Source organism: Mastigoproctus giganteus, chromosome 14, assembly GCF_048544385.1.
Source record: "Mastigoproctus giganteus isolate SK-2022 chromosome 14, ASM4854438v1, whole genome shotgun sequence".
NCBI lineage: Eukaryota > Metazoa > Arthropoda > Arachnida > Uropygi > Thelyphonidae > Mastigoproctus > Mastigoproctus giganteus.
This window is the reverse complement of record NC_143588.1, coordinates 93986286-94008219: the sequence shown is the minus strand read 5'-3', so window position 1 is coordinate 94008219 and position 21934 is coordinate 93986286. Positions and strand designations below refer to the sequence as shown.

The following is a 21934-nucleotide window of genomic DNA, read 5'->3' as shown; positions in this document are numbered from 1 at the left end:
AACGAACCCAAAAATAAATAAATAATTTTGATTATTATGTTAACAGCATCCAAGCATAATTTATAGGCATATACACTGAGTGATCACTGAATTATGACCACCTCTCTGAAAACTGAATGCGATCCGTTGATCACGTGAGGTACAAGAGTGCGCAGTTAGTCGTCCTACATAGCATAGATAAAGTGTCAGAGGTTCAGTAGGTAGTAAAATTCCGAGCGTGATGGGTAAAAGGAAGGATTTATCGGACTTTGATAAACGTCAGATTGTCGGAGCTCAACGAGCTGTTGCCTCGATTTCCCACACGGCTGAACTGGTAGGGTGTTCAAGAGCAGCTGTAGTTAAAGTGTATCAGGACTGGTGTCAAATGGTCAAACAACGACCCGACGGAAAAACTGTAAAGGTCAGCGAAAGGTTGGTGTTAGAGATGAGCGCCAGGTCCGACGACTCATACAGGCGAACAGGCGCGACACTGTTGAAAAGTTTACTACCCAATACAACATGGGCCAACCCAGAACAATATCTGGCATGACCATGCATCGCACGCATGGGCTATACCAGCATATGACCCTTACTGTATCCTCTCCTAACCAAGTTCATCGGCGTAAAAGACTCGCTTGGCGCAAGTTGGTCCAACTTGCATGCAAGAGCATGCAAGTTGGACGTTCGAAGACTGGAAGAAGGTGTACTTGGTCGGATGAGTGATGTTATTTACTCCACACCGTGGATGGTCATGTACGGATTGAGCGTCAACAACATGAGGCTCTTTATCAATCAAGTAGAGTGTCAAAAGTGCAGACCAGTGAAGGCGATTGTATGGTGTGGGGCATGTTTCACTTGCAGGAACATGGATCCCTGGTGCATGTGGAACAACGTATCAGTGGTCTTCACTATCGTTAACTGCTTACTGACTGTGTTACACCCCACTATGTTACACTTTTTCCCCAATGGCGATGGTGTCTTCCAAGATGACAATGCGCCGAGCCATCGGGCACTTGTTGTAGGAATGGTTTGAGGAACACAGTTCTGACTTCCGGCATATCGATTGTCCTCCGAACTCCCTCGATATCAATCCCATATAGCACTTGTGGGACACTGTGCAAAGGCATATCAGGAGTCTGGATACACCATTCAACTCCATACCTGCATTGCTGACCGCATTACACACAGCTTGGTTGCCCATACCTCCCGAACGCTTCCGTCATCTTGTTGCCACGTCGGATAGCTGCTGTACTAAGGGCAAAAGGAGGACCTACGAAGTATGAGGTAGGTGGTCATAATTCAGTGATCACTCAGTGTAAGTGTATTATGATGAACCTCACGGAACTTATTTGGAATCCAACTAAGTTTCAGATTATGAGAAACTTGCAACGTTGATCATATTGAATGTTCCAGTATCTTGCAAGTTGGGAATGCATGTTACGAAGCCTGTATGTATTAGCTCGGCAGTCTAATAAATGGTATGAGGATGTCTAAAATTATTGACCTGATGAAGTTGTTTAAAGTCTCAAATCTGTGGATGAAAGCCTGGTCCCTTTTATTTGAAGCCCATGGTTATGATATGGCCTGTATCAAGACTTTTAATCACCTGAATGATAACGAGAAACTGCAACTCCACCCCCATAACATGAAAATCTCTCAATGTTCATTTCATCATGTTTACCTCTTACACGTTTAAAAAAAAAAAAAAAAAAAAAGTGTGTTCAACTTGCAACTCGACACTTGCCTTTTCATGATCAATGCCAGGCTTCTTTATTAAACACAGTCCTAGTCATGATGCTAACTTGTAAACAACCCTCCTCTTTAAAGCAGTTCCATCAACAAGAAGTCTAGAAGACTTAAATCAGGCAGTCACAATGATTTATTTACATGTCACGTTGCAGGTTTTTTACAATTTGAAACAGTGCAATAGGAAGTTGCTGGATCGGTGCAGAACACGTTCAGTGTCCGTTAAGGTGGGTATATTTCCCATATTCTGAGGTATGTTCCATGTGTTTTCTATATATTTCTAAGCATTTGTTACGAACATGAACAGGAATGGAAAATTCCTGTTCATGTTCGTTTGATAAAATATCTTATATTTTATAATTAAGAACATGATCTTTTCGATGAGTGTGGTGAGCCGGAACGGCGTTCTGCTTCTCTCCAGTTCATTCCTGGTTATGGTTATTAGCAACTTCGTACGTTCTCTGTTTATAACAACTGATACATTTCAATTACTTATTTCTTTTTAATGTACTATATATCGGTATACCCCCTATTTAGAAAGAAATTAATTTTTTATATGTGTAAAATATGAATGGTGAACACTTGTTTAAAATTGGAAAGATTCTATTTTTTTGTTGTTGTTGTTGTTATTGAACTTATGGCTTACGCATTTCACCGAGACTGAAAACATTTCTCAGTATTATTATTATTATTATTATTATTATTAGCCATATGGTGCAAGGAAGCCCGAAGCTTTGCATCAGCATAATCCAAAAAAAAAAAAAAAAAATTGAGTTACCCTGAGAGAGAGAGAGAGAGAGAGAGAGAGAAGTAAGGGAATCACCAAGAAAGAGAAGAATGATGATATCTGGCTCAGAACCCTGGGTGTGCGAAGCCCATACTCACTAGATGTGAGCCTTGGGGTTTAGTGAATATCATAGTTAAAATGCTTTCAGATGGACGATTTTAATTAGTCAAGTAACTGATAAATGAGTATCTGAGGGAAAGGTTGGTTATTCAGTTTATATTAGCTTTGTATTCAGGAAAATTAAAATATAACACAAAATTAATGTGAAAAAATCGATATTATAACGCCGTTCTCAATATCGAATCTATGCTGCACTGCGGTTGTTATTACTTAGTGCGACATTACTTATTTTTTTCATTCGATCCTCCCTTCCTTTCCCTTATCTTATCTGCCCCATGGATTAAACCTTTGGGTAAGCAGTATTGCCATTTTAGCGCTTTTCCCGCTAGATTTAGCGGAATTGCTCAAGGTTTAGCGGATAAAAATATGAAATAGCGGATAGCGGATTTTTTAGCGGGAAGAGTATAAATGTTTAGCATTTTATGTATTTTGGCAATGTAACATTTATATTAAGAAATATTAAATTAATTGTTCAATTAATTAACAATAAAAATAATTCATAATTGAAATAGTAGGGATATCATATTTCATAGTTTTTTTTTTTTTTTTTATAAAGCGAAGAATCGGTTTTATATTATTCTGGATTTCCCTGAGGAGAACCCCAACAATTTTACGTAGTTACGCTCGCGGTCAAACGACCTGATCATTGGGTCATGGCTTTAAATTGTTGAATCAAATCTAAAAATGTGGAAAAAATTCTAATGACGCCTTTTTTTGAAACAGCGAAGGAATGGCATTGGATAATTTTTCTTCGTCGTATTTGTTTGGCTTCCAAGAAATGCGATCCGAATTACCGACATCTCTTTCAACGTTTCTAATAACCACAGAGCAATAAGTAATAAGAGTAATAAGTAATAATTATTTCTAATAACCACAGTTTAATAATATCTTAGTATAGTCAGTCCACGTATAGCACGATAGTTGTATTCCTAGAAACCCTCGTGCAATGCAAAATCGTGCGTTTTTAAAAGCCCATTTTGAAATAACTCGTTTGACTAACAAATGTTATACTGCAGAACTTCTTTATTCAATGTTCAAAGATGAAAGTAATTTAGCATATCTTTTATTTTAAAACCTATCTTATCTGAAGTACAAAGAGTAAACAAATCTTTTGAATCAAATACTGCCGATCCTACATTATTACTACATGATTTAAACATGCTATTGTCGACGATTGCCAATCAAATGTTTTTACCAAATACACATATTGAAAAGATAGAAGAGGACATTAATAATTATTTAGACCCCAATTTGAAAGAAAAATAAATGAATTAATAATGAATAAACTTATCACAACAACAACGGATGAAATGGCAATAAGGGAGAGATGCCGTAATTTCTTGATTGATTTGTATCAACAATTAAAACAACGCCTTCCGGACAACATAAAAGAATTAGAAAAAATGTCATTAATCTCAGTTAACAATATGTTAAAGCAACAAAAAGAACCACTGATAAATTTATTACAAAATTTAAAATTGTCTGAAGTAGAAATTGAAAAAAATGAGCAACAGTATATAAACATTACTCTCGTTAAATGGGAAAACATCAACAATACAATGAAGTTTTGGTCAGAAGTTTCGAAATATCGAGATGCAAGCGGTAAAAATCCATTTAAAGAAATTAGCGAATTTGCATTGGGTATTTTAATTTTGCCATTATCCAATGCAGATGTGGAAAGAATATTCAGCAACTTAAATCTAGTAAAAAACAAAACACGTAACAGAATGAGTGTTGGCACGGTTAATGCAATCTTATCAGTACGATACGGGCTCAAAAGAGTTGAAAAGTGTTGTAAAAATTATGTTTTACCTGAAGAAGTGCTTCGCAAAATAGGTACACAAGAAGCATATGATGAGGAGGTATTGAATTTCGAAATTAATTTAGATTTTTAGATATTGATTTTATATTAAAAACAGAAAAATAAATAACTATTTATATATACTATTTGTTTGTTTGTTTTTATTCACTACAAAGTACAAACAAATGAAAATTTAAAAAATTTGGCGGGTCAAGTGCTAAAAATAGCGGATTTTGAGTATGCGGCTAGCGGGAAATATTATTAAGAGTTGGCAGCACTGTGGGTAAGTGCTCTAAGATGGTATTGTGTAAAAAAAAAAGCATAAAAAATCACGTTCTGCACATACGTTGAACTGAGATCGTCTTACATTGTCATTATACAAAAATTGAAACTGAGTATTTAAAGCAAACTGTTTCGTGGTAATACAAACAACCGTTCCCTCTAGAATAGAGAATTATTTAAACGGGATTTCGCACGGCATTCCTCAAATAACTGTAAGTAATTTTTTTTTTTTTTTTATAGTGCTCTTATTAGAAAAGTGAATAAATGATGTTTTGCACTTGTCTGGATTAATGTTTAATAAAATTCGGACTGAACTCTGAACTGGAGTGGACTTGCGGGGGGCGATTGTGAATTAAAGATTTATTCATTGTTATCACAGGAAACTGTAACCTAGGTAGCAGTTTTTTACACAGAGCCAGCTTTATAAAATTCGCGAGATTCGATGACTGATTATCAGGTGTAGTTTTAAGTGCCGGTCATAGATCAATTTATGAAACCGACGAGAAGCATCTGACTTCCGTTAGACCCCTCCTCGGCTTGGTGAAAGGCGAATGTATCACAGCTGTGAAAAAGTTTTAAAATATTAGATTTAACCACTACTTGAATGGGTTCAATAAGTTTACTTTTCTAAACAAAGTGTCAAGTTACAATTGTTAAAACTTCCAAAATGTTAAGATCGTCATTGAATGCATTCATAAATATGATGGTGCCCAAATATCAGACCCAGTAAGAACCAGCATATAAATTATTTTTAATATTTGCACTTGTTGGATAAAACTTTGACAAAAATATATATTTAATCAGTATAAAAAAATGCCTTGAATAGCAGGAATCATATTAATAAAATTTCTTGCAGCCACCATCTAAACAAATATAATATATTTAATAAATTGTATAAAACCAAAGATTAATATACTGTGTAAAAACAAAGTAAATTAATTCTCGTGTTATTATCATTCACCTTCATGCAAAACAAAATGGGGGGGGACCAGAGGAAGTGCAAAGACCAAGTGGATGAGGATCATCCTGGATTTAGATTTTGCAGTTGGACTGGGTGTTAATCATTCTGGTACCATAATCTATTATTATTAGCATTAGCATTAGTAGAGGCATATGATGCAAGAAAGCAAGCTTATTCAGCAGCAGCCAAAAAAAAAAAAAAAAAACCACTCCCATTTCACCCCTCCGTTCGCTCGAAATACGTGTCCAGTTGAGCCTTAAATTTGTTTAGGCTATCAACTTCAACAACAAGTGATGGAAGTTGGTTCCACCAACCAACCAACCACCAGCTGGCCAAAGGCAAATTTCTGCACATCTATCCGACATCCGTCCTTCCTCAATTTGAATTTATGCCCTCTGAGCTGATTATTCTGAGCAAGATGAAGAATCCCATTGGCATTGAGCATGCTCAAACCATTCAAAGCCTTATACACCTCTATCAGATCACCTCACCGGTGCCTAGTCTCCAGACTCTGTAATTTGCAAAACATAAGCCTTTCTTCGTAAGAGCAACCCTTTGTTCCATTCACTAATCTTGTTGCCCTTCTCTGTACCCGTTCCAGCAGCTCTACATCCTTCTCGAAATGAGGCCTCCAGACCTGTATACAGTACTCAAGATGTGTCCTAACCATTGCCTTATACAAGGGAATAATCACCTCCTTATCCCTGCTAGAAAAATTCCTGTATATCATTGACAAGACACCATGAGCTACTCTTGCAGCTTGTCTGCACTGCTCAGAGAACTTCATATCTGCCTGCACAATTACCCCCAGGTCCTTTTCATTCTCCACCACTGTCAGTGTAGTACCGCAGAGTTGATACGTTGCTCTGGGGTTACTGTTTCCCATATGTAGTACTTTACATTTGTCAATGTTAAACTTCATTTGCCACCTCTCAGCCCATCTGTTCAACCTTTCCAGATCCTGTTGCAGCAGCATAGCATCAGTGGTGTCCTTAACAACCCTGCCAACCTTTGTATCATCTGCAAACTTGGACATTAAACTTGATATCCCATCATCAGTATCATTCATAAACACCGAAAACAACAACGGACCCAACACTGAACCCTGAGGAACTCCACTAATAACATTAGTCCACGTTGAGCAGTGCCCATTGATTACCACTCTCTGTCTTCTGCCACTCAACCATCCCCTTATCCATAGCAGCAATTTGCCTCCAATGCCACACTGCTCCAATTTGTGCAGCAGTCTTCCATGTGCAACAGTATCAAAAGCCTTTCTAAAATCCAAATATATAATATCAAAGTTATTCCCTGCATCCAGTTCTTTTGTGACTACGTCATAGTATCCAATCAAATTGGTCAGGCAAGACCTGCCCTTAACAAAACCATGCTGCGTCTGAGTTATAACTGAATTCTTGTCTAGATGATCCTGCAGTGCTTCTTTAACCAGTGCCTCCATTAATTTACCTGGAACAGAAGTTAAACTAACAGGTCTATAATTACTTGTGTCAGCCTTTGATCCTCCTTTGTGAATTGGGGTTACATTTGCACATCTCCAGTCTATGGGAACCTCCCCTGAGTCCAAAGAAGCTCTCATAATTATGGCTACGGGTTTGCTTACTTCCTTTGCTGCCTCCTTTAATATAACTGGATAGATCCCATCCACCCCAGGTGCCTTTTTTATATTTATCCTCAACAATCTCTCCTCCACTTTCCTCTCAGTTATTACAAAATCATCCAGCTCACTGCCAATGTTTACTTTACCTACATCATTCTCCTTCCTGAATAACTCCTCATGCGTGAATGTAGATGTAAAATACTCGTTTACATTGTTAGCCACCTGAGCAGGATCCTCAATTGTTGAACCATCAGTATCCAGTGGACCAATCTGATTCATCCCTTTCCTTCTTGAGTTTAAATAAGTAAAGAACTCTTTTCTGTTTTTCTTTGCATCCTTTGCCAAGGATTTTTCGTAGTCTGCCTTTGCCTGCCTAATCTCCTTTGTGACTTGGTTACAGACCAACTTATATCTATCATAGGCTTCCATGTCACCCATTAATTTGTATGTACCCGTGCATTTTTCTTCTCTGCCACATGTCTCATTAGTTCATCTGACAACCATTTAGGCCTAAACCTTGAACAATATTTCTTAGTTGGTATGTAAAGCCTGGTAGCCTCCAAGATTAGTTCCTTGAATGCTTCCCATTTTGAGTTTGCTGTTGGTAACATCATCAGTTGGTCCCACTGTATAGAATTTAAATACTGTCTCAGACCATCATAGTCACCTTTACGAAAACAAAAACCCTTCCCTTTACCTCTGATGGTAGTTACCTCCTTGAGTAAATCCCACTTCAACACACTCTGATCACTGCCACCTAGTGGTTCATTTATCTGCAGATTCTTAATGCATGAAGAATCACTACTGATAATCAGATCAAGAGTATTGCTCCCTCTTGTTGCCTCACGAACATACTGATGTAGAAAACAATCATCCAATAAATCCACAAAAGCCTTGCTAGTGTGCGAGTGAACAACCCACAAATTCCAGTCAATATCTGGGAAATTAAAATCCCCCATTATAAGACTCTCTGATTTACTGGCCCACTCTATTTCCCTGTACAATATCTTATTATACTCATCAGAGTCATTAGGCCTATAGCACACTCCTACTCTCAATTTTGATTTCCCTATGTTTATGTCACACCTAACTGACTCGACACTGCCCTGTCCATCGATGTCGACTGGCTTCACTTCCTTGGACTTTGTGTTTCTTAACTAATAGCATAACCCCTCCTCCCCTCCTGTCCTGTCTATCCTTTCTATACACATTGTATTCCCCAAATTCCAGTTCCGCATTCCTTATATCTGTGTGACACCACATCTCTGATATCCCAACAATATCTGCCTTTGATGTTTTGAGCAATACCTCAAATTCATCAAATTTATTTACCAAACTCCTAGCATTGGTGTACATGCAGGTATACATGCACCTGTTTCTATTCTTGGCTACCCTAACACAACCCATGTGTTTACTTGTACCGCAATGACTCTCAGCAGTCTCTGAAATATCCTGCATCTTGTTTTTCAGGCTTCTGCTCATTTCAATAGAAGCAGTGCAAGAATCACTTCCACCTCTGCCAGTGGCTATTGTTAATCTATTAGTCCTTGTATCCCCCCCCCCAACTAGCAGTTTTCCGACCCACCTAACTCTGCCTCGACAGCATCAGCAAAAAATCTTGCACCCTTTCTATTTAAGTGTATTCCATCCCTGTAGAAGCAATCTCTCCTTTTAACAAGTACAGTCCAGGCTGAAAAAAATTCTACCCCTTGAGCCTTGCACAATCCCTCCAGGGCCGAATTGATCGACAAGGCTCTCATCATATACTCCCTCCTATCGTGTCTGGGCAGAATTGCAGACACTTTCAAATTCAACCCTAATTCACGGCTTTTTTTCAACAGTGACCTGTACTTGCTAAGTAATTCCGCTGGTCTCCTACTCTTAATATCATTAGTGCCAACGTGTACAACTATATCACCTTTTGTGCCCTTAAAATAATTATATAATTATTATTAGCTATATGGTGCAAGGAAGCTTGAGGCTTATGCTGTAACAGCCAAAAAAAATAAAATAAAATAATAAAATAAAAATTCCCTATTTACCCTTGAGAGAGAGAGAGAGAGAGAGAGAGAGAGAGAGAGAGAGAGAGAGAGAGAAAAAAAAAAAAGTAGAAGGGAATCACCAAGAAAGAGAAGAATGATGATATCCAGCTCAGGACTCTGGGTGTGCCAAGCCCATACTCTGGGCGCCTCCGTAGCCAGGTGGGAAGGAGCAGCAGTGCATAGCACACGCTTCTTGATTAGACTGGGGTTCGAGCTCATCACCACCAAATACGGAGGATGCGGAAAGGTCAGGGAATGACCACCGCATATCCCGGAGCAATATGGCCTTAGTTGCTAATGCTCCAAACAACAAAAAAACAAAAAAAACAACAGCCCATACTCACCAGATGTGAGCCCCTGGGGTTAATGTGGGCATCCTCTCTCAGGCATCATGAAAATATGTATAACCAGTTAGAGAGGATTGGATTTTATTTACAAATTTAAAAAAGTGTCACCTGTCAGATGACATACTAGCAAAGTTAAGGTAACTGATTCCAGAAAGCACAGTCTTTCATACATACATTTTTCGATGTGGAACAGCGATATATACATGGCAGTCATTCAGACTAGTTAAAACTATCTCCAACTCATCATTAACCTGTCATTCACACCCTTAATTTAACAAAGATGCTTGCATGGTGTCTGCCAGACACCCATTTTTGTTTTAATAATAAAAAATTTAATTTTAGTTTTTTTTACTGAATTGAAAATGGTGATCTATTAATTATGATTTGTTGAAGTTAATTTAAAAATGTCTAATGAAAATAAACGAGAGAAACCAATGAAAATAATAAAGGTTATTGTATTTTTTAGAATATTCAAGCCGACCGGGCTAGCCAGGTGGGTAAAGTGCCTGCCTGGCAACCCAAAGGTCGCGGGTTCGAATCCCGCCTCGGGCTTGGATCAAAGTACTGCAAAAACATTAGGAGGTGCACATGGCCACAGTAGCCGATGCGCCAACAACTACCAAAAAAAAAAAAAAAAAAAAAAAAAATATTCAAGGTCACTGATCTGGATTGAAACACAAATGCTCATGTAGTGTCTGGCAGATGCATAGTGAATGTCTTTATTTTTGTCAGTTTGCATTTAACCTGAAATAGGGCACCTAGTATACTAGATGTGACCGCAAAAGTGTAAACCAATGTAAGCAGTGGGCCAGGTGTGGCATCCACATCACATAAAGGAATGCTACCCTTCTGCATTACCAGACAATACAAGGTGGTAAATGATGCTCATCAACTGATGCAATATCACTACTTTGCTTATTTGCTTCAAGTGGTGAAACCCATCTTTAGTCTCTAGAGTAAAACTCCAGCAACTCCCTCATCTTTTCCATAATCCAGTGTGATTGATGTTCTTTTGAGATTATAATTGGCATCATGGCGAGATCAAATCTTTCTTACATTTCAAGGTTATGGATCTAAAATGGTGTTCACAGGCTGGCTGCTAGATATTCCACTGTACCTACCCTATTAGTAACTCTTTAGGTGGCAGCTGGATCAACTGGTGTATAATCTCGCTGCTTCTGCACTACCAGATAGTGACTGAAGGAAATCCAAGTAGGGTGTATGCAGGGGATGGGCATTCTTGAGACCATGTTATGCCAAGAATCTGGATATATTGCTGTGTGTACACCATATCCAAAAATTTCATTACTTCATATAACATGGTCCCCCTCCTTTTCTTTACTACTGAATACAACCCCAGGGGCTCACATCTGGTGAGTATGGGCTTGGCACACCCAGGGTCCTGAGCTGGATATCATCATTCTTCTCTTTCTTGGTGATTCCCTTCTACTTTTGACTCTCTCAGGAACCTTTTTTTTTTTTTTTTTCCCTGGTGCAGCATAAGCCTCAGGCTTCCTTGCATCATATGGATATTAATAATAATAATAATAATAATAACATCATGAATAGTCAAACTAATAGAACAAACTTATCTGCAAAAAAGATCTAAACCTCTCAAACACTTCCTTGTTCATTTTATAAATATACATGGTCTAGTTCCGATCTTAGTTATGTCCATTTCCACGTTCAATTTGCCAAGCCCAGTTACTTTTCTGACAGAATATCTCAATTATCGGTTGATTCAACTACTGCTCATTTCAGCAATTGTCCTAATTATTATTCTCTGTATGATTATTTTCACTTCAAAGGTGGTACTTGTGTGTATATGACTGCTGTAATGTTCCCTGTTACAGACTTGGCAATTTGGAATCTCCTCTTCTCGATCTCTTGCTTAAAATATCTCTATCCCTTTCAATCAAATTCACCGTTGCCTCTATTGATCTCGCAATTCCACTAATCACTTGAAACTCTTTTGACTTCTCTCTTTGAAGCTCAACTTTCTCCATTCCAATGTTCTCAACAGTAAGATAATTTTCCTTTACAATTTTAATGTTCACAATTGCAGCCAGCTGCACTTTACTAGTCATGTCGATATGTGGAGGCTTTTGCAATTACTAATGACTGCACAGATTGTTAATTTACCTTGGAGAATATCAGGCAATCCTAACCATATAGCCAACACCCATGATCTTTTTCTCACAAACAACCCATCCAAGTGCATGGTTGAGGTGAGTGGTCCTCTAGGCACCTCAGACCACAACTTCGTGATGAGCTTTTCTCCAATGGAGCTCTCATGGCCCTATTCAGCCTCATGTTGTTTGGCATTACAAGAATGCAAAATAGGATGAACAGCGATATTTCTATTCTTTTCCTTGGTTGGATTAAATTAAATCTTCTATTTTAAATCTTCTGATATCAATTTTTGCTCAGGTCATGTCTGTGAAATTATACATGTAGGGATGAAATCCTCGATTCCAAACTCTTTAAAATCTTGTTCTTTATCCAAACAGCAATTTTCAATAAATATGCAAAGTCTGTTCAAGATAAGAGGTTGCTGCATATTGCAGTTGGCTTGCATCCAAATCTCCAGGTTCATTTTCTATTTACACCAAATTATAAAACAGTTATTAATCAGGCCAAACTAGATTTTAAACAGCCTAAAAATAGAAAACTTGCTTTTTGTTTCATTGGTATTTGAGCATTCTGATCTCTTACCAGAGCTGTTGGCCACGACTTTTGCCTATCTGTACTCCTGCATCTTTTAAAACCTGATAGTTCTATTACTACCTAGGCTAATGATAAAGCTGATCTTCTGGCATCTTACTTTCCTTCTAACATCTTATATTGATGATCTTGGTAAACTACCTCCTACCACTCCACTCAATGCCTCTTGTGGTCGCCTGTGGTCTTCCTCATGGTAAAAATAAATACATGGGGTGCATTAGGGTAAATAAGAGTAAGAACAGGTTATAAGAGTAGGAACAGGTTCATGTGTACTTGCACACTAATGCTAGGAGCAAAGTATATAAATTTTATGAATTTGAAGTACTTAAATCATGAAATGCAAGCACTGTAGGGATATTGGTGACAAGTGTCACTCAGACATAAGGAATGCATAATTTGAATATGGGGAGTATAGAAAGGACAGACATGCAGGAATATGAATGGAGTTATGCTCTTAGTTAAGAAGTATATTAAATCTAAGGCCATGTATCCAGTCAAAATGGGTGGCTAGTGCAATGTTGAGTCAGTTTGTTGTAACATAAGCACTGGGAAACAAAAATGAGAATAGGGGGTGTGCTATAGGACTAAGCTGTGATGAGTATAACAAACAAGTATACAGAGAAATATAATGGGCCAGTAAATTAGAATTACTTATAGTGGGGGATTTTAACTTTCTAGATATTGACTAGAACTTGTGGTTTTGTCCCTCACACACTTGCAAGACTTTTGTGGATTTAATGGATGACTTTTCTACAGCAGCATGTTAGAGAGGCAACAAGAAGCAGCAATATTCTTTATCTGATTATCTGTGATTCTTCGTGCATTAAGAATCTGCAAGTAAAAGAACTATTAGATGGGAGTAATTGCAGTGTACCGATGTGAAACTTACTTAGATGTAACTACTATCAAGGGTAAAGAGCTTTTGTTTCTTAAGGACAACTAAAGTGGTCTCCGAGCATTTTTATATTCTATGCAGTGGGACCATTTGATGATGTTACCAACAGCAAATTCTAAATGGGAAGCGTTCAAAGAATTAATCTTGGAAGCTACTAGGCTTTTCATACCAAATAAGAAATATTTTTCAAGGTTTAGGCCTAAATGGATGGCAGATGAACTAATGAGACATGTGGCAGAGAAGAAAAATGCATGGGATACATATAAATTAACAGGTGACACAAAGCCTATGGCAGATATAAACTAGTCTATAATCAAATCACAAAGGAGGTTAGGAAAGTTAAGGTAGTTTATCAGAAGTCTCTGGCAAAAAAAAGCAGTAAAGACTTCTTTATTTATATTAACAGTAGAAGGAGGGGTTGAATCACATTGGTCCACTTGATATTGATGATTTAACTGTTTTCGATCCTGCTCATGTTGCTGATAAATTGAATAGGTAGTTTGCATCTACATTCAAATCTGAGGAAATCTTTAGGAAAGTGATAGGAGAAGTTTTTCAAACTCTAACAGGGAGCTAAATGATTTTGTAATAATTGAGCAGGAAGTGAAAGAGAAATTGTTGCAGCTAAATATAAAAAAAGGAACCCTGGATAGAGGGAATTTATTCATTTATATTAACAGAGGCAGAAAAGGAAGTTAGGAAACCCTTAGACATGATTATGAGAGCATCTTTGGATTTGGAGACAGTCCCTGTGTTCTATAGATGTCGGAATATATCCCCAATTCACAAAGGGAGATCAAAAGGTGACAAGTAATCAATTACAGACCTCTTAGCTTAACTTCTGTTCCTGGGAAAATAATGGAGTCACTGGTTAAAGTCATAATACAAAACCATCTAGACAAAATTCACTTACACTCTGGTCACATCATTGATTTGTTAAGGGGCAGTCTTGTCTGACCAACCTGATTGCATATTGTGATGCAATAAGAAAGGAATTGGATGCAAAAATTCATTCTATCATATACTTGGATTTCAGTAAAGCTTTTGATAGTGTTGCACATAATAGACAGCTGTATAAATTGCAGCATTGTGTCATTAAAGGCAAGTTGCTGCTCTGGATATAGGGAAGACAAAGTAGTAGAAGACAAAGTGGTTATTAATGGACACTGCTGTTAATGGACTGATGTTACTAGTGGAGTTTCCCAGGGTTGAGGACTGGCCTCATGTTGTTTTCTGTATTTATTAATGATATTGATAAAGGTATATCAGGTTTAATGTATTAGTTTGAAGATGATACAAAAGTTGGCATTGTAGTTAATGACAGTAATGAAAGTAAGCTACTGCAAAAAGATCTAGAAAAATTGGGCAGATAGGCTGAGAAATGGGATTTAACATTGACAAATTCAAGGAGCTGCTTATGGGTAGCAGTAATTCCAAATTAATGCACCAACTTTGATGTTTTAAGGTACCAACATACCTTGAAACATCTAATCCCTGAATGTGTGGAACTACACTGTGTAGTAAAAAGTGAAAAATTCCTGGGGCTAATTGTGCAGTCAGGTATGAAGTTCTCTGGGCAGTGCAGACAGGCTGCTTGGACAAGTCCATGGGATTTTCCTATATATCATTTCCTGAATGATATACAGGAAATTTTCTAGCAGGGATAAAGAGTTTGATATCCATATCCAATTATACGAAGCCATGGTTAGGCTGTATCTTGAGTACTGCATACAGTTCTTTAGACTTAATTTTAAGGAGGAGGTAGATCTGCTGAAATGAGTGCAGAGAAGGGCAAAGAGATTGGTGAAAAGAACAAAAGTGTTATCCTACCAAGAAAGGCTTGAATTCTGCAAATTGCAGTGTCTGTGGACTAGGCACTTGCGAGGAGATCTGATTTAAGAGCTTGAATGGATTGAGTAAGCTCAATGTTGATGGCATTCTTCCTCATGCTCTGACTACATATATGAGGGAGAATAAATTTAAAATTGAGGAAGGATGATTGCCGGACATGTGTGGAAGTTTGTCTTCAGCCAGCAAGTGGTTGATTGTCAGAAAAAACTTCCATTTGTTGTTGTTGAAGTGGATAGTTTGAATAAATCAAGGATGGACTAGAAAAATCATTGTAGTGGTTGGACAGGTGATGTAGAAAGTGTTTTTTTTTTTTTTTTTTAACTAATGCTTTATAAGGTTTCTTTCTTGCATCATTTGCTACTACTTATACTAAAAGGATGTCAGAAGAATTTTGAACAATCTTTGATGCCAAGGAAGCTCCAGGTTGTGATGACATTTCTCCACCTGTTCTGGAAACCTGTGCTCCTGTTCTGTGTTGCCATTTTACACTTTCTTATTCCACTGATGTTTTTTCTTATGCTTGGAAATTTGCTTGTATATACAGGGTGATTCACTACCAGTGCGACAAACCTGCAGGAGGTGTAGGGGACACAAAGACGAATCGGAATCACATAGCATTGCAGGGTCCGAAATGCCTTCATCATGCGGTAGAGGACGTTGAACGGGAAGTCGCATGAACAGCGATCCCGCTGGAAGTCAGCATTTGCAAACCGGTTCCCGAGGCAGTAGGATGGACGAGTATTCAAACGTTGAACTGGCCGACATACACCTCACGTATGGAGCTGCGGACTGTAACGGACGCGCCGCTCTGCTATTTCCCAGTCCACTGTATGGAGGACACTGTCAACAAACCAAATGAGTTCATACCATCTGCAACGTGTCCAATCATTGGAGCCTGCGGATTATCCACTCCGGAGGACTTTTGCTACTTGGTTTCTTCAACAGAAACTGTTCGCAAATGCTGACTTCCAGCGGGATCGCTGTTCATGCGACCTCCCGTTCAACGTCCTCTACCGCATGACGAAGGCATTTTGGACCCTGCAATGCTATGTGATTCCGATTCGTCTTTGTGCCCCCTACACCTCCTGCAAGTTTGTCGCACTGGTAGTGAATCACCCTGTATCTAATTCCTAAAAAAGGGTGACAACTCTTGCACCAAACTGATGTCATCAACCCACATTATTTATATAATTATTTTGTTTTAGAAATAAACAAGGAGTTACCTTTTATTCAGTCAGTAGGATTTATTCTTTACCAATTTTTCTTATGCAAATAAATTACGAAATGATACGTTAAAACCAGATTTCATAATTTAAAATAATTTAAAACTCATAATGTGTTCCTCACTGTTGACACACGGGCAGTCCAATACTCCAGGATCACAGTGGCAAACCGCAACCCTACCCCAGAAATTGACCCCAGAAATATCAAAACCCCCATGCAACCTTTAGTGAAGGAATCTCTTCCTTCACTAAAGGTTGCATGGGGGTTTTGATATATCTGGGGTCGGGTTGTGGTTCGCTACTGTGATCCTGGAGTATTGGACTGCCTGTGTGTCAGTAGTGAGGAACACATTATGAGTTTTAAATTATGTAATCTGGTTTTAACGTATCAATTCATAATTTATTCGCTTAAGGAGAATTGGTAAAGAAGAAATCCTACTGACGGAATGAAAGGTAACTCCTTGTTTATTTCTAAAATATTAATAGAATGTAGGAAAAATTGAGCTTATGTAAGCTCTCATTTATGTAATAATTATTTTGAAGTTTAATGTTTATTTATTTATAATCATGAAATTTAATCTTTATTGAAATTTAATCTTAATTAGAAACATGTTACTGAAAACTTTATTAAGTGAAACCATAAATGAACAGAATATTTATTTATTTTAGCAATGGCCTCAGAAGACATCTTAAACTATTGGAGAGCAAAATATAATGAACATGACACTCCGTGGAGTCTAAGAACAAAGAATGCGTAAGTGTAAAAGAATCCTGATTACAATGGCAAAAAAAAAAATAGATTAATAATTTTTTAGAATCTTTTGTGTGTCTAGGATGTTAAAAGCTTACTGACACCTGAAGCACGATAGTAGTGTTAATATAATCTTATGAAAAGACGCATATAAAGAACCTTCAAAAACATCAAACACCCTTGTGATACAGTACACTGACAGAAGAATGCATAAAGGATTGTTTGGATTAGCACCAAAGAACCTCAGACCACGAAGCAGGTACTTCAAGTAATGACTGATTGAAATGTAAGCAGTCTTGAATAGAACAAAAAAGTAAAATTATTAATCTGTAATATAAAATTTTGTTGCTGTGATAATATCTGTCATCGTAATCCTAAAGTATATATATATATACATATATATACGGTAGGCTCTCGATTTTCCGGGATAGATGGTAAAAATAAATTCCCAGATAATCGATTTCCTGGTTAATACAAAAATACAGTAAGTCCCCGACATATGTGAGAGATACGTTCCAGGACTTCTTACGTAAGTCGAGTTTTATGTAACTCGGGTATGACTAATAAAATATTGTTACTATATCCCTGATATGCCAAAATTACAAAAACCACATAACATCTTCAGAAGAATGAAGAAAACTAGTTATGTATTTTAATTAGTTCAATTAAAAACTTTATCTGGGGACAGCGGTGAATTAGCCAGAGTGGCACATAAGAAAAGAAAACATAAGGAAGAAAAAATGCATGTTATTGTACTGTAAAAACTGGTATGCATTTCGTAGCAGCCTTGGTTATTATTGTTGTCTTATTGGTGCCGATCACGTCTCGCATTCTGTCTTTCTCCTTTATTGTGTTCACTGTTGCCACTGACAAATCTGAATTCCGTGCGATGCTTGTTAATGTTTGACCATTTTCATACATATTGTTTCAATTTTCTGATTCAAATCGATCAGTTTCCTTTTTTTGGTAGATTTACTAGTACCTCTGTCACTTATTCTCTTAGTCGGCACCATGATAATAGTCAAAATTAAATTTTCTGAAAAGAACTTCACAGGGTTAAGTCAAAATCTCACTATTATCACCCCATGCAAGCTCACATTTTACTAAAGCATATTTCCGGAAGTCACTGCCATAAAACAACGAAAACAATTTGCACTTTCCGAGTTATTTGGGCTTTTCTGTTAGTGCAATTCATTATAAAAGGATAGTAAACTCGATCTTATTGCATTTGCGATAATACCAATAGCTGGAATTCTGTGAGTTTTTACGTTATTATGTGAAATACTGTTCCCTTCACTGAAATCTTCAGTCATATAAATAACGTAATCTAAGTCTGAAGCTACGTAAGTCAGGGACTTACTGTATTGAAAAATGTTCAGCAACCTATGTAAAAAGTATGGTGATAGACAAAAACAAAAAAACTTGCCATGCACTACTCATGTGTCCAATACGATGCTTCCCTTTATTTTTTACGATGTTGATTTTAAATCTAATAGCTTTCCTTTATTTTTTACAATGTCATGTATGATATGGTCACAAACATTATAATGGTTCCTTAGAGATTTAACGGTGCACCGTTTTCAAACTTTTGTATAATTTCAAGTTTTTGTTTAATTGAAAGCATAACTCTTGCGTTTGCCCATTATTTTCACAATTTCTAACAAAAAAAAATAGTTACTATAAAAAAAAAAAAAAATTCCGACATCCCTGACATGCATAACGAAACAAAATTTGTCCTTTTGTGGTGTGACGGAACACAACAATCGATGATGCACTAAAATAAACTAAACATTTGGTCTCTTTTTTTTTTTTTTTTTTTTTTGAGCGGCAGGTGTGAAGAAGACAGCAGGGGTTGCAAGTAATAGGTACATTAATCTCCGAATGACAATTTATAATGCCACTTCTTGTCGCTTATTTATGACTTGCAAAACATCTGTTTATACCTTTTTATTTATTACTTGAATTTTATGATTTCTGGTTGGTTTTTTTTTTTTTTTTTGTTTTTGATTTTTTTTTATTTGGAGTCTTTGAAGTGTCCCGGTTAATCCGATCTCAATAAATCAAGAGTCTGCCATATATATATATATGGCAGTTATTTTTATTTTTTTTTTTTATGGAAATCCCAAACACGAAAGGTATCAAATCCTATAGTACTTAGTACCGTGCATGGGTTGAAAGAGAAGTATGGAGGGAATGCCGGAAACTTTGCTCTAGAGACTAATCATGGGTTTCACCACTTCAAGCCTCCAATAAGCAAAGTGGTGGTATTGCACCGGTCGATGAGAGTCATCTACCACCTATAACTTATAAGTTTGCTGAATTTTAAAAGAAACTACATATCAGATTTCAGTAATAGAATCTTGCTTGCAACATAAGAAAAAGAAAAAAAAAGTGCATTCTTGATCAGCATAAACAAAAAATGACATTTACGAAATAATTTTATTGAAATGTACCGTTCTGTGCAATGTCTGTGGTTAACCAGCAACAAATTTTGGTGAATAAAATGCTGCAATACAGATTCACATAGTAGTATATCATCACAAGCTTGTGCCTTGGTGCAATTTAATTTATTTAAAATTAACTAAAGGCAACAAGACATAATACTCTAAGAGTTTAATATCTCTATAATATCAGTATAGATACCCCATAGATAACTCTTAAGAAACTACGATGGTAGTGTGGTAGGCATCATTAATATGGTTTCTTCTTCCCATGTGTAAAGGTTGATGAGTTTGTGGGACATCCTGGAATATTCCAAAAGTCAGCAATCATTTGGATACAGATTTTGCAATGTGAAAGGCTAGGTGTAACTTGAATTATAGCTGAGAACCTCTTCAGGTATGAACCTTAGATATACCAGAACTGCCAGTTTGGACTGGTGGTTCATTTTGCATCAGTATACTTTAGTGTGTGGTATTTTGTTTCTGAATGTTCACACAGTACAATTTCAAGGAAAGTGTAAGTATTATTCTGGTGATCTGCATATGTGCCACCATCTGCATTTTGTACATAAAAAAAGAGAGAAAAGGCCAGTGATTAATCTTTTCCTTTCGAAGATGGGTTACTTTGTGCTTACAGATTTTAAGATTACCAAGTGTGACAAATGGCAGTATTATGGTACCTGAAAGGCTAATATGTACTTTATCGTAAAGTACATTCAACAGTCAGTCCGCATTTGAAGCAATATTATTTGTGGTTTTGGAGAAAACTCATTATATAATTAATTCACTTTTGAAGGTCTGACAGCAAGAATGTTTGGAGGTGGCTAATCATATAAAGATGAAGATCTCATTTTTCTCAGTGCATTCTGCATAGTGCACCATGCAGTATTCAGTTCTTGAAAACTCATGGGGCTATTTACTTAGGTAGCCAGATATGTTTTATAATCCATACATGAGTATTATAGCCAGTTTATCTAGGTCTGCTGCATCTTGGTGGATCTGCTAAGTCATCTACTTTATTAATTACCTGTGTTGAATGACCTGCCTAAACTTCTTGTTACTGTGCATAAATGTTGAATTTTTGTAATTAGCATTACAAATTAGTTGAGGCATATGATGCAAGAAATCAAGGAAAAAACCCCTTCCCATTTCAACCATCTGGTCACTCCAAATGTTTGTCTAGTTCAGCCTTAAATTTATTTAAGTCTGTTCCAACAATCAACTAACCACTGGCTAAAGGCAAACTTCCACACATCAATTCCACAATTGTCTTTCCTCAATTTGAATCTATACCCCCTCAGGTTTTCTTGGTCTGAGCAAGCGGAAGTATCCCGTCAGCATTGAGTTATACACCTCAATCAGATCACCTCGCAGGTGACTATTCTCCAGATGCTGCAAGTTGCAAAACTTAAGCCTATCTTGGTACGAGCATCCCTTTTGTTTCCCTCACCAATCTTGTTGCCCTTCTTTGGACTCGTTCTAGCATCATTCCTAAAATGAGGCATCCAGACCTGTATACGGTACTCAAGGTGTGGCCCGACTATTGCCTTATACAAAGGGATAATCACCTCCTTGTCTCTGTTAGCAAAATTCCTATATATCATTGACAAAACTCCATGGCCTGCTCCGGCAGACCATCTGCACTGCTCAGAGAACTTCGTATCTGACTGCACAATTACCCCCAGGTCTTTTTCATTCTCCACCTCCCTGAGTGTAGTACCACACAGTTGGGACATTTCTCTTGTGTTACTGCTACCCATATGCAGTACTTTGCATTTGTCACTGTTAAACTTCAGTTGCCACTTCTCAGCCCATTTGCCCAACTTATCTAGATCCAGTTGGAGTAGCATACTCTCTTTCCTGCCTTTAACAACCCTACCAACCTTTGTATCATCTACAAACTTGGACATTAAGCATGATATACCTTCATTGTTATCATTGATAAATATACAAAACAATAATGGGCCCAGCACCAAACCCTGGGGGACTTCGCTAATAACATTAGTCCACGTAGAGCAGTGTCCATTTATTACCACTCTCTGCTGTATCCCACTCAGCCATCCATTTATCCATTGCAGTAACTTGCCCTTAATGCCATACCACTCCAATTTGTGCAGCAGTCTTCTGTGTGCAACAGTATCAAAAGCTTTCCTGAAATCCAAGTATGTGATATCAAAATTATTTTTTGCATCCAGTTCCTTTGTGACCACATCGTTGTATCCAATCAAATTGGTCAGACAAGACAAACCCATGCTGCGTCTGAGCTATTTAGGCTGAGCCTAAATAAGTTTAAGGCTCAGCTGGACAGGTATTTCGAACGAACAGAGGGGTGAAGTGGAAGTGGTTATTTTTTATTTATTTATTAT

The 21934-nt window shown here is 37.3% G+C and overlaps 1 protein-coding gene across 1 annotated transcript in view; it reads left to right on the top strand.

Moving 5' to 3' along the window:
• Window positions 1–4844: 4844 nt before the first annotated feature.
• The window catches only part of LOC150075388 (thiopurine S-methyltransferase-like), an 80279-nt gene continuing 63189 nt past the window's right edge, over window positions 4845–21934 (top strand). Inside the window, exons 1-2 of the mRNA XM_090388836.1 lie at window positions 4845–4927; window positions 17046–17130. Coding sequence (XP_090244962.1) covers window positions 17048–17130 — 83 coding nt within the window. The 5' untranslated portion in view covers window positions 4845–4927; window positions 17046–17047. The remainder of the gene's footprint in view (window positions 4928–17045; window positions 17131–21934) is intronic.